Source organism: Rhinoraja longicauda, chromosome 1 (assembly GCF_053455715.1).
Source record: "Rhinoraja longicauda isolate Sanriku21f chromosome 1, sRhiLon1.1, whole genome shotgun sequence".
Classification (NCBI taxonomy): Eukaryota; Metazoa; Chordata; class Chondrichthyes; order Rajiformes; family Arhynchobatidae; genus Rhinoraja; species Rhinoraja longicauda.
The window spans coordinates 62823174-62836455 of NC_135953.1; the positions used below are offsets into that span (position 1 = coordinate 62823174).

At 48.4% G+C, this 13282-nt stretch overlaps 1 protein-coding gene across 1 annotated transcript in view; it reads right to left on the minus strand.

The window, feature by feature from the left end:
* LOC144599525 (PGAP2-interacting protein-like) overlaps positions 1 to 13282 on the minus strand; it is a 67619-nt gene that overhangs the window by 38188 nt on the left and 16149 nt on the right. The window contains exon 3 of the mRNA XM_078410522.1: positions 4162 to 4282. Coding sequence (XP_078266648.1) covers positions 4162 to 4282 — 121 coding nt within the window. The remainder of the gene's footprint in view (positions 1 to 4161; positions 4283 to 13282) is intronic.

The window sequence follows — 13282 nt, forward strand, 5'->3', positions numbered from 1 at the left end:
GCATTTTGTGATACCTTCGATTTGTACCAGCATCTGCAGTTATTTTCCTATACAAAAGTAGGTGGTTTTGCAGATAGTGAAGATGGTTGATAAGTTAGCCAGGTGGGCTGAGGAATGGTTGATTAAATTTAATACAGAGAAATGTGAGGTGTTGCATTTAGGTGGAAGATACCAGCATCGTGCTTGAAATTCAAGAGAGTCAGGTGGTGGAAGTTAGTGGAGTGGCTATTACCAGGGAGAAGGTGCTTGGGAAGCTGAAAGGGCTGGGCCGGATGGACTGCACCCTAGGGTTCTGAAAGAGGTGGCTTTAGAGATTGGGGAGGCATTCATAGTGATATTTCAGGAATCACTAGAGTCTGAAGAAGGGTCTCGACCCGAAACGTCACCCATTCCTTCTCTCCCGAGATGCTGCCTGACCTGCTGAGTTACTCCAGCATTTTGTGAATAAATCGATTTGTACCAGCATCTGCAGTTATTTTCTTATATCACTAGAGTCAGGAGTGGTCCCAGATGATTGGAAAATTGGCAATATTACCCCGCTGCACATAGAGGGCGCAAGGCAGAACAGTGGGAACTATAGGCCGGTTAGTCTGACTTCGGTGGTTGTTAAGATTTTAGGATTTTAAGATTATAAAGGATGAGGTTATGGAGTACTTAGAAGTTCGTGATAAAATAGGCCAAAGTCAGCATGGCTTTTCGAATGGGCGGTTTGCTTGACAAATTTGCAGGAATTCTTTGAACTAAATAGTAGGACAGACAAAAGAGTCAGTAGATGTTGTTTACTTAGATTTTCAGAAAGCCTTTGATAAGTTGCAACACATTAGGATGCTTAGGAAGATGAGAGCCCACAGTATCAAAGGGCAGATATTAGCATGGATAGCAGGTTGGCTGGATGGCAGAAGACAAAGAGTGGCAATAAGGGGGGCTTTTTCTGGTCGGCTAGTGGAGTTCCACAGGGGTCGGTGTTGGGGCAGCTACTCTTCACATTGTATATTAATGATTTGGACTAGGGAATTGAAGGCTTCATGGCAAAGTTTGCGGATGATATGAAAATAGGTGGAGGAGCAGGTTATGTAGAGAAAGCAGGAACTCTGCAGAAGGACTTGGACAGGATGGGAGAGTGGGCAGAGAAGTGGCAGATGGAATATGGTGTAGCAAAGTGTGGAGTCAAGCATTTTGATAGGAGGAATAAAGGCGTAGACTATTTTCCAAATGGGAAGAGAATCCAGAAATCGGAGGTGCAAAGGGAAGGCAGGAATGGGGTACAGATTGTGGATGATCAGCCATGATCACATTGAATGGCGGTGCTGGCACAAAGGGCCAAATGGCCTCCTGCACCTATTGACTACATATCTATGTCTATGTATCTATGGGGGGTGGTAGCTAATGTATTAAGCAAATGGGGACCACCAGAGAGGTAAAGGGTAAAGCAGAAAAGCTGCCAACTTGATAATTACATTTTGAAGGGAACGGGCTTCCCAAAAAGAAAGAGGATTCCCCCTTAAGTGGGATGGATACTCCCCACTGCACTAAGACAGCAGTGGTGTCACAATTGAAATATTTGAAATTGGAAATGAAAGATTAAATAAAAGGGTTAGCTGCTCTGGAAAATCACTGCGTGACCTCGACCGAGACAGGAAAGGCTGGGCAGAGAAGGTGGAAGTGAAATAAATCAATAGCACCTGTAGATTAAGTAAGCTACTGTTCAGCAGCAAAAGAGCTTAAATAGGCAGGGAATTTCGGGCGGACCTAATAAAAACACACACTATGTTATCACAAGATGACTGGGATCCTGACCACTGGGATGGGGAGGCAGATACAAAATGAACAGAGGAGGAAGAAGAGGATGACAAACCAGGAACAGCAGCAAGATCCTTGGTCCGAACCAAAGTTAAAACTGAACTGGGAAATAATAACCAATTTACTCGCCTGACAGAATTGTCTGACTGAAACCACGGAAACTCCAGGTTTATAGTGCCACAGAATTACAAAAGTTAGGAGGCAGAGTGCAAATAGTAACCTGGTGAACCACTGGCTATTTGGCTCACCTGGCCATGGGATCAGAGTGCTGGCCAGATTAATTTGAAGGAGAATGAAATAAGACACATGGGTGCCATAAGTACAGATCTGCTTGTTGTGGTAGCTTTGTGCATGGATTACCCACATCCTAAGAGACCGTTGCCCTTTGGGCATAGTCTGAGAATCAGAACCCCAGCCCTGGCGTACAGCGGGAGAAACCATATAAATGGTTTATTGATGGGGTATCTTAGTCAGCAAGGCTAAGCTGGGCCGAAGGGGCTGTTTCCATGCTGTATGACTCTATAAGATTGATGGGCTACCGACTGCGGTCCTGTATGTTCTTTGGAGACCGCATTGTGATACAAGGCAGACACCGTCAGGGAAACCCAAGAAGTAGGAGGAGGCAGTAAAGGCCTTGGGCCTCCCGAGACGAGACACCGCTCTACCTTGGTCTGAGAGCCTGGCTAATTGTGGCGCTTCAGACACCCCTTAGACCGAGGGGCAGGGGAGGGCAGGCAGTGCCAGGGCTCAAGGGCAATACCTGGAGTATCACTCAGAGACCCAAGGACACGTTCCGATAACCTTATGGTGGAGAGGGGGTACAGAGGGAAGTGATGTTGATAGATACTGGAGCAGAGGCTATTCTGCTACATGGCAATCCTGATAGATTTAAGGGTGAGCAAGCGTCAGTTCAGGTCGACAAGGGTGCAGTTACTGCTGCGGCCCAGACTGTTGTTTTATTGTCAGATACAGATACAGATATACAGCGCAGAAGCAGGCCCTTCAGCCCACCGGGTCCGCGCCGCCCAGCGATCCCCGCACACTTAACACTATCCTACACCCACTAGGGACAATTTTTTTTAACATCTGCCCAGCCAATTAACCTACAAACCTGTACGTCTTTGGAGTGTGGGAGGAAACCGAAGATCTCGGAGAAATCCCACGCAGGTCACGGGGAGAACGTACAAACTCCGTACAGACAGCGCCCGTAGTCAGGATCGAACCTGAGTCTCCGACGCTGCATTCGCTGTAAGGCAGCAACTCTACCGCTGCGCCACCGTGCCGCCCGTCAATTGATACTGGCACACCACACCTGACTGTCTGTTTTATGGATCTGTTAAAGGGATCTACTAGAGAGACCCTTCGGGAAAATTCTTTTTTGGGATACTGAGAGTAACAGTGGTGGTGGGCAATGTGGATTGGGAACCTGTCCTGATTCCATCAGTCACCCGTGTCATGTTCATTAAGCATATCCACATAGTGGGTGGCCCGAAAGAAAGTAGAAACCATACACAGACTCCTACAGATGAGAGTCATCAGACCTGCCATTTACAGCTATCAGAGCCCCTTCTGGCCAGTTAAGAAAGCTGATGGCAGCTGGTGATTTGAATGTGTCTATCACCAGTTAAATAACCATGTGTCCCCTTTAACAGCCACAATGTTGCCCTAGTCAAGTACCTTTTATCTAGGTCTGTCCTGTTCTGCGATTGACCTGGCCATTCACTTCTTTTCTATTCCTAGTCCTGATGACTCAATGACCAAAAGGGCTGGAGATTTGATGCTTTATTAATTCTTTATTTGTATTTTACTATAATAAAAATTGTTGTTTGGAACCCTGAAATGTTCTTTCTCCATTCATTAATGCAAATCCTCGAAAACCTGCTTCTTTTTTCATTACATTCAGCCTAAATGTTTTATTTTGCCCACACGTTCCCCAACATAATGGCATTTCACATAACTCATCACATCACCCCACCTCCTCCCTCCTCTGCCGAAAATGGGTTTCATTCGACCTGTCAAAGGCCTAATTCAATCCCCCATCATCGGAGAAGAATTCCAAGATTTCACTATTGGGGTTGAAGACTACTTGCTAGAGAGACACCCTCACATTTTGTTAAACATTAAAACTGCTTTGTTAAATTGTCCTGTTTCAATACAGGAATTAAATGACCAAATATGGATATATAAAACGCCACACGTTAACTTAGCATGGATGTGTACTAATATAACTATATTATTACAAGATACTTTCCGATTGCAGATAACAAGTCATCATCAATACCATTGCTAGTTATTTGTTGTACCAGTTTATTTATTCTTTGTTCAAATTCAACAAATGTGATCTCACAAAAAAGCCGATACCTTTGCTGGTTGCTTCCTGACCACCACGTGACACTTTGAACAAGTAGAGCCGCACAAACACCAAGAGCCAAAGTTAAGAGACGGGTGACAGTGTGAGAGGCTTGGTACGAAGCAATGCTCGCTGCAAGACAAAAATAATATTATACAATAATTTCCTTTCGTAGCATAGGAGAAATATTTGACCCTTTGATGCAGATATTGAAGTATCTCATCAATTACAGAAGACTTCTCTTTCACCTTGTCAACTGTGGTTTGGTTACACTTCTCTTCCAACCAATAGGAAACTACTATCAGACAGTCACAATTCCAGTAAATTTGCCTACAATGGCAAAGGATTGGGATTGGTAGCACAATGCAAGACATATGAAAACATATAAGATCATTAACGTCACTATATGGCGAGTCCGAAAACTTGTTGGTTGTAGAAGAAGTTTATTGCAGCCGTAATATTCGAATACAAAGTTAAACAACAAGGTAAAGGACAACCATCAAAAACTTACTGTCTTCTTCGAAGACTTCGCCGAACTAACATTTCGGGTGCCAAAAGCGCACATGACAACGCTGGCCAATCAGCAATGTCGCTCTCTGGACCAATCCCTACGGTCGCGCTCACACGTGACCTTGCTGGCCAATCTGAGGGTTCGACGACCCGGACCATTCTCTATGGTCGCTACATGACCCCCCCCAGAACCCGAGGTACGGAACCTAGCAGGGAGCCGGATTTCGCGACCAGAACGAGTAAGGAGAGGGGCAGCCTGAATCACAGGAGCAGGGGATTCCGGACTTGGAGGAACTGCCGGAACGGGGGGTCCTGGAGGAACTGCCGGAACGGGGGGTCCTGGACTGAGCGGAACTGTCGGAGGTCGGCCTCTCCTAGGGGTTTGGCCACCAGGACTGGTTGATCCGGATCCAAGTGTGCAGGTTTGAGCCAGGACACCGAGACGAGCTCACTCCTGCCGCACATGTCTAAGGTGAAGGTAGCCGTTCCCTTACGTAAAACCCGGAACGGCCCTTGATAGACCCTCTGCAACGGGGCACGATGGGAATCTTTTCGCAGAAACACAAACTCACAGTCCTTCAGGGAAGGCGGTTCATGTACCATGGGACACCCATGACGTGAAGTCGGAACTGGAGCCAGGGAACCCACCCGTGCCCGGAGAGATGCTAAGACTGATGGGACTGGAGGCAGCTGGTCTGAGGGTTCCGGAAACAAATCTCCGGGTACACAAAGTGTCGAGCCATATACTAGCTCCGCGGACGACGCACCGAGATCTTTCTTAGGAGCAGTCCGGATACCCAGAAGAACCCAGGGGAGTTGGTCTACCCAGTCCGGGCCTTCAAGCCTTGCACTGTGGGACGCCTTAAGTTGACGGTGGAACCTTTCTACAAGTCCATTTGCCTGGCGGTGGTATGCAGTAGTGGGTTGTAACTTGGAACCGTACAGTTCTGCGAGCGCGGCCCAGAGGGACGAAGTGAACTGCGGCCCCCTGTCAGTGGTAATAACTGCCGGGACCCCGAAACGAGCTACCCAATGGAGGGCCAAAGTCCTGGCACGAGGCTGCCGAGATATCAGACAATGGGAAAGCCTCTGGCCACCGGGTGAACCGATCCACCACCGTGAGGAGGTGGGTGTAGCCCCGGGAGGAAGGCAAAGGCCCGACCAAATCCACGTGGATGTGGAAAAAACGAACTGCTGGGACCTCGAACCCCTGTACGGGAGGCTGGACATGGCGCTGGACTTTAGCGGTCTGACAGGGAACGCAGGAACGCGCCCAACCCGCTACCTGTTTCTGTAGGCCATGCCAGACAAACCGAGCTGCTACTAAAGCAGAGGTGGAGCGGATGGACGGGTGCGCCAGCCCGTGAATGGCATCAAAAACCCGGCGCTGAAGAGAGGGCGGTACTACCGGCCTGGGACGGGGAAGGGAAACATCACACCAGACTTTTGTGCCTTCCGACCCGTAGGCTACCTGAGCCAACTTCAATCCCGAAGTGGTGGACTGGTATGCCGAGGCGGTATCCGCTAGAAGCTGTGCCTCCGCAAGCTCCTGGGGATCCACCTCGCAGTCCACCGCCGAAATAGGGGAAAAAGCAGGTCTAGACAGGGCGTCAGCAACGGCATTAAGCTTACCCGCGACATGACGGACATCGGTGGTAAATTCGGAGATAGCAGTCAGGTGCCGCTGCTGGCGGGCCGACCATGGGTCAGACAATTTGAAAAATGCAAATGTTAATGGTTTGTGGGCCGTAAAGGCTACAAATGGGCGGCCCTCAAGGAAATACCGGAAATGACGAACAGCTAAATAGAGGGCCAGAAGCTCTCGGTCAAATGCGCTATACTTCAGCTCAGCCGAATTTAGTTGCCGGCTGAAAAACGCCAAGGGCTGCCAACGGCCACCGACCTGCTGCTCCAAGACCCTGCCCACCGCCACGTCAGAGGCGTCAACCGTCAGGGCCGTGGGGGCGGAGGGGCTCGGGTGGACCAACATGGTGGCGTCTGCTAATGCTGCCTAAGCTGCTGTAAAAGCCGACTCTGCGGCCGGGGACCATATCAACTCTACCGGTTTTCCCGCAAGGCACTGGAAGAGCGGGCGCATGACCCGCGCAGCTGCCGGAACGAACCTATGGTAGAAGTTAACCATACCTACGAACTCCTGTAGTCCTTTCACTGTGGTGGGCCTGGGAAATGCCCGGATAGCCTCCACCTTCTCGGGCAAAGGGGTGGCGCCGGCAGGGGTAATTCTGTGCCCTAAAAAATCAAGAGAAGGGAGGCCGAATTGACACTTGGAGGGTTGGATAATGAGCCCATGGTCTTGGAGCCGCTGGAACACAGTCCGCAAGTGGACCTGGTGTTCCTGCACTGAGGGGCTGGCGACCAGGATGTCGTCTAAATAAATAAACAAAAAGGGTAAACCCCGACCCACACGGTCCATCAGTCGTTGGAAAGCCTGTGCCGCGTTCTTTAAACCGAAAGGCATACGCAACCATTCGAACAACCCGAACGGAGTAATCGTGGCAGTTTTCTGTATGTCCTCCGGCCGCACCGGAATCTGGTGGTATCCTCGCACCAAATCGATTTTGGAGAACACCACCGCTCCTTCCAGCCCAGACGAAAAGTCCTGTAGGTGCGGTATGGGGTAGCGATCAGCCGTGGTGACAGCATTGAGACGCCGATAATCGCCACATGGTCTCCACCCCCCAGATGCCTTGGAGACCATATGCAACGGCGAGGCCCACGGGCTGTCGGACTGACGGACAATGCCCATTTCCTCCATCTTCCTAAATTCCGCCCGTGCCACCACCAGTTTGTCTGGCGGTAGTCTCCTGGCCCGAGCGAAAACGGGAGGGCCCTCGGTGCGGATGTGATGGACCACGCCGTGCTTGGCCGAAGGCGTGTCAAAACGTTGGATGAGCAGCTCTGGAAACTCCGCCAGGATCTCAGCATACGAGTCAGGGGCCGCGACGACGGCCTGGACAGTAGGGCTGGGCGGGGAGGCGATTGTCGGAGCGACGGGCTCCTCGCTGGCGGAGGGTCGGAGGTCGTTACCGCGGACATCAGGGACCAGTGAAAAAGCCCAGAGAAAATCTGCGCCTAGGATCGCTTGTCTGACGTCTGCTATGATGAATGGCCATTCGTACGTGCGGAGGCCTAACACAAGGCACATCTTCCGTATACCGAAAGTGCGAATGGGGCTGCCATTAACCGCGATGAGGGTGGGACCTGTCTTACCCGTTCTGGTTTCGAGGTCGGTCGGCGGCACTATACTGACGATGGCTCCCGTGTCTACCAAAAATTCTGTGTCCGTGAATCGATCGTGGACGTAGAGGCGTCGGTTCTGGCCAATCGCAACTGCCCCTATGTACGATCGGCCGAGGCATTTCCCGCGAAGGTACAAGGTGAGCGGCAGTTGCGGGATTCTCTACCCCATCGTAGGTGATAATAGCACCAGCCGCGCTTGTGCGGATCTTTTTGGCGGGCTTTTGGAGAACTGGCGGGAGACGCGGCGCCATCTTGATGTCGCTGTGGCGTGGTCACTGATGTCGAGACCTTGTTGATCGAACCGCTTGCCTTGTTTTTAGCCGCTATGAGCGCGTCCGCTTTCGCTGCATATGCTTCGGGGTCCTTAAAAGAACAATCCGTGAGCAGCAGTCGGACATCCTCAGGAAGCTTTTCTCGGAATGCCTGTTCGAACATGAGGCAATCCGTATGCTCACCGGCTAGCATCATCATCTCGGCCATGAGAACGGACGGCCGTCGATCTCCGAGGTCCGGTAGGTGCAGAAGTCTTTCAGCGCAATCATGCCTATTAAACCCGAAGGTTCGCAGTAACAATTTCTTCATTTCCTCGTACTTGCTTTCCGCAGGCGGATTAACGATGAACCGCATCACGCGTGTGGTCGTCTCCGGTGATAGAGCGCTGACGAGATAGTAATACTTCGTCGAGTCGGCCGATATGTTCTTTATATGAAATTGGGCTTCGGTGTGGACAAACCAAGATTGCGGTGAATGTGTCCAAAGCAACGGAAGGTGAACGCTTACCGCGCTTAACTCCGGTGTGCCAGGCGCGGCATTCAACAACGAGGCGTCGTGTTCCTGCATAGTCGGTGATCGTCCAGATCACGTCGGGGTCACCAATATGGCGAGTCCGAAAACTTGTTGGTTGTAGAAGAAGTTTATTGCAGCCGCAATATTCGAATACAAAGTTAAACAACAAGGTAAAGGACAACCATCAAAAACTTACTGTCTTCTTCGAAGACTTCGCCGAACTAACATTTCGGGCGCCAAAAGCGCACATGACAACGCTGGCCAATCAGCGATGTCGCTCTCTGGACCAATCCCTACGGTCGCGCTCACACGTGACCTTGCTGGCCAATCTGAGGGTTCGACGACCCGGACCATTCTCTATGGTCGCTACAACTACAGTTATTTGAAATACCTTTTGTAATATGATGTTGGGCAAATGTTGCACAATATTGATCGATCCTTCACAGACCATGTGGATATGGTATTGCACTAATACTGTCACGTCTTTCGATATACATTGTAAAACACTGTTTGGAGTGCTATCTAGGCAGATCAAATCATGCACAAGTACCACAGGTAGTGCAAAAGGAGGAAGGAAATGGTTTATTTATTATCATGTGTATATACAGATTTTTTTTGCATACAGATCAGTGAGATTATTGCCATACATAGGTACAATCCCTGGTTAGCATATAATGCAAAGAAATAGCCCACTGAGTCTATATGCAACAGTCACCAGATTTTAGCACCATTTCACAGTCCCAGCTGCAGCTGGCCATAAAGACCTGTTGTAGCAGTCACCTCCATCGCTTCGTCCCGCGAACCGTCGTCCTTCTCCTTCTCCTAGCCCGGCCATCTTCAGCCATTGTGCCCTGGGGGAGGGCCTCACGAGCCATGGAAGGTAAAACCCCCGGTTCTTCCTACCGTCCCTTCCCTTGTTTAGTGTCCACCATTGTCGCCGACTCCCTTCACCACCTGGGTGCACCTTCAGGGTGCAGAATATAGACACTTGAACGGATGAAACGCAGGTCTGTATACACGCAGCAGCTCAGCCGGTGAGAATGTTTAGCAAAAGTGACCTATGACCTGCGCATGCGCGGTCGAGATACCAAACTCGCTTATTGTTGGTGACATTTACACCTGGAAACTTCAAGCTCTCAACCATCTGACTTCAAAAAGCAGGGTGGACTCTGTGTCCCTGTCTGCATCAATGGTGCTGAGGAGGAGATGGTCGAGAGCTTCAAGTTCCTAGGTATCACCAATAATGTGACCTGGTGTCAACCACATTGAAACTACAGCAAGAAAGCTCACCAACACCTCGATTTCCTTGGAAAATTCACTATGACTCCAATAACTCCTGCCAATTTTTATAGACGTGCGATAGAAAGCAACCTATCCAGATGTATCACAGCTTAGTTTGATTTGCCCAAGATCGCAAAAAATTGCAGAATTGTGAATGTAATTCAGTCCACCATGCAGGCCAGGCTCGATCCGCCTCCTCCCAATTGATTCCATCGACACTTCACGCTGCCTCGGGAAAGCAGCAATAATGTCTAGGACCACTTACACCGTAGTCATTCCCTCTTCACCCCTCCTGTCCGGCAGAAGATACCTTTGATTTGGACCAGCATCTGCAGTTATTTTCCTACAGAAGCTTGAAAGTGAGTTCCACCAGTTTCAAGAACAGTTTCTTTCCAACTGTTGTCAGACTGTTTAAACGATCTCGTAAACTAAGAATGTTAGTTAACATTCTTCATCTCCCAATCTACTTCATTGCAACCCTTGAATTGGTACTTTCTCTGAGGGTGTAACATTTGGTATATTTTCTCTTTTGCACTATCTGATGTCCTCATGTATTTGATTTGCCTGGATGGCATGCAAAATAGATTTTTTCTGTGTCTCGGTACACATGACAATAATAAACCAGTATCAAAACTAATACCATGTCCACCAGCACCACTGATACAGACAGAGGCATGTACTACACCCCGCTTCCTGAAGTTGATGCCCAGCTCCTATGCCTTGCTGACATTGAGGGAGAGGTTGCTGTTTTGACACCATGCTATTAAGCTCTCCATCTCCTTCCTGTACTCCATCTCGTCATTTTTCAAGATCCTGCCCACCACAGCGGTCTCAACTACAATTTGGTATAATCTGCATTTTGACAGATTCACCATTGTTAATTTACCGGAATTGTGATCTCTGCTAATTCTCATTCCCCCGAGAGATTTCCCATTCATTAAGGTGTGTAATTAGAACTGTAATTGGAGTTCCATTACGAGTCTGATTGAAATGGGTCAACACTGAGGACCAGGTTGTATTCTAAAAGCAAAATACTGTAGATGCTAGAAATCTGAATAACAACTGAAAATCTTGCAAGTGTTTGATAAGTTAAGTAGCATTTGAAGTGAGAGAGAAACAGTTAATATTTAATCAGGACTAAGACATGTCAAAAATGCATTTTGTTCAAATTCTTGAACCTTCCACCCAAATTCATGAAGGTCGTTTACATCACAGCAATTTAATACGGAGTTCACTACCACACCCTGAAGTGCAATTTGCAATAGGCAACAAATGTTGACCTTACCTGTGACAACTATGTCTTCCAAATAAATAAGTAAAAATAATCATTGTGAAACTTTAGTTTCACCCAGTTCTTCCCCTCAAAAGAAGACAGCGTGAAATGATTAAAGCACTATCTGAGTAGCTACGAAATTGAAAAGTGCAATGATCCTTGCTTCAAAGTATTGTACAACATGATGTATTTAGTGCAGCAAAGTGACCCAAGTTGCTCACATCACCGTATCTGTACAGAACTTAACAGAAGCACAGAAAGATATTGAGAACAGAAGAGATATGAAGGAATGCCATGAGGGGCTCAGAGGACTTTAGATAACAGCAATCAATAGACACTAGGCAATAGGTGCAGAAGTAGGCCATTCGGCCCTTCGAGCCAGCACCGCCATTCGATGTGATCATGGCTGATCATTCACAATCAAAACCCCGTTCCTGCCTTCTCCCCATACCCCCTAACTCCGCTATCTTTAAGAGCTCTATCTAGCTCTCTCTTGAAAGCATCCAGAGAATTGGCCTCCACTGCCTTCTGAGGCAGAGAATTCCACAGATTTACAACTCTCTGATTGAAAACGTTTTTCCTCATCTCCGTTCTAAATGGTCTAGCCCTTAGTCTTAAACTGTGGCCCCAGGTCACAGGTTTAACTGTGACTCCCCCAACATTGGGAACATGTTTCCTGCCACTAACGTGTCAATAGACAATAGACAATAGGTGCAGGAGTAGGCCATTCAGCCCTTCGAGCCAGCACCGCCATTCAATGCGATCATGGCTGATCACTCTCAATTAGTAACCCGTTCCTGCCTTCTCCCCATACCCCCTCACTCCGCTATCCTTAAGAGCTCTATCCAGCTCTCTCTTGAAAGCATCCAACGAACTGGCCTCCACTGCCTTCTGAGGCAGAGAATTCCACACCTTCACCACCCTCTGACTGAAAAAGTTCTTCCTCATCTCCGTTCTAAATGGCCTGCCCCTTATTCTTAAACTGTGGCCCCTTGTTCTGGACTCCCCCAACATTGGGAACATGTTATCTGCCTCTAATGTGTCCAATCCCCTAATTATCTTATATGTTTCAATAAGATCCCCCCTCATCCTTCTAAATTCCAGTGTATACAAGCCCAATCGCTCCAGCCTTTCAACATACGACAGTCCCGCCATTCCGGGAATTAACCTAGTGAACCTACGCTGCACGCCCTCCATACCAAGAATATCCTTCCTCAAATTTGGAGACCAAAACTGCACACAGTACTCCAGGTGCGGTCTCACCAGGGCCCGGTACAACTGTAGAAGGACCTCTTTGCTCCTATACTCAACTCCTCTTGTTACGAAGGCCAACATTCCATTGGCTTTCTTCACTGCCTGCTGTACCTGCATGCTTCCTTTCATTGACTGATGCACTAGGACACCCAGATCTCGTTGAACTCCCCCTCCTCCTAACTTGACACCATTCAGATAATAATCTGCCTTTCTATTCTTACTTCTAAAGTGAATAACCTCACACTTATCTACATTAAACTGCATCTGCCATGTATCCGCCCACTCACACAACCTGTCCAAGTCACCCTGCAGCCTTATTGCATCTTCCTCACAATTCACACTTCCCCCCAACTTAGTATCATCTGCAAATTTGCTAATGGTACTTTTAATCCCTTCGTCTAAGTCATTAATGTATATCGTAAATAGCTGGGGTCCCAGCACCGAACCTTGCGGTACCCCACTGGTCACTGCCTGCCATTCCGAAAGGGACCCATTTATCCCCACTCTTTGCTTTCTGTCTGTCAACCAATTTTCTATCCATGTCAGTACCCTACCCCCAATACCATGTGCCCTAATTTTGCCCACTAATCTCCTATGTGGGACCTTGTCGAAGGCTTTCTGAAAGTCGAGGTACACCACATCCACTGACTCTCCCTTGTCAATTTTCCTAGTTACATCCTCAAAAAATTCCAGTAGATTTGTCAAGCATGTCCAATCCCTTAATAATCTTATATGTTTCAATAAGATCCCCTCTCATCCTTCTAAAG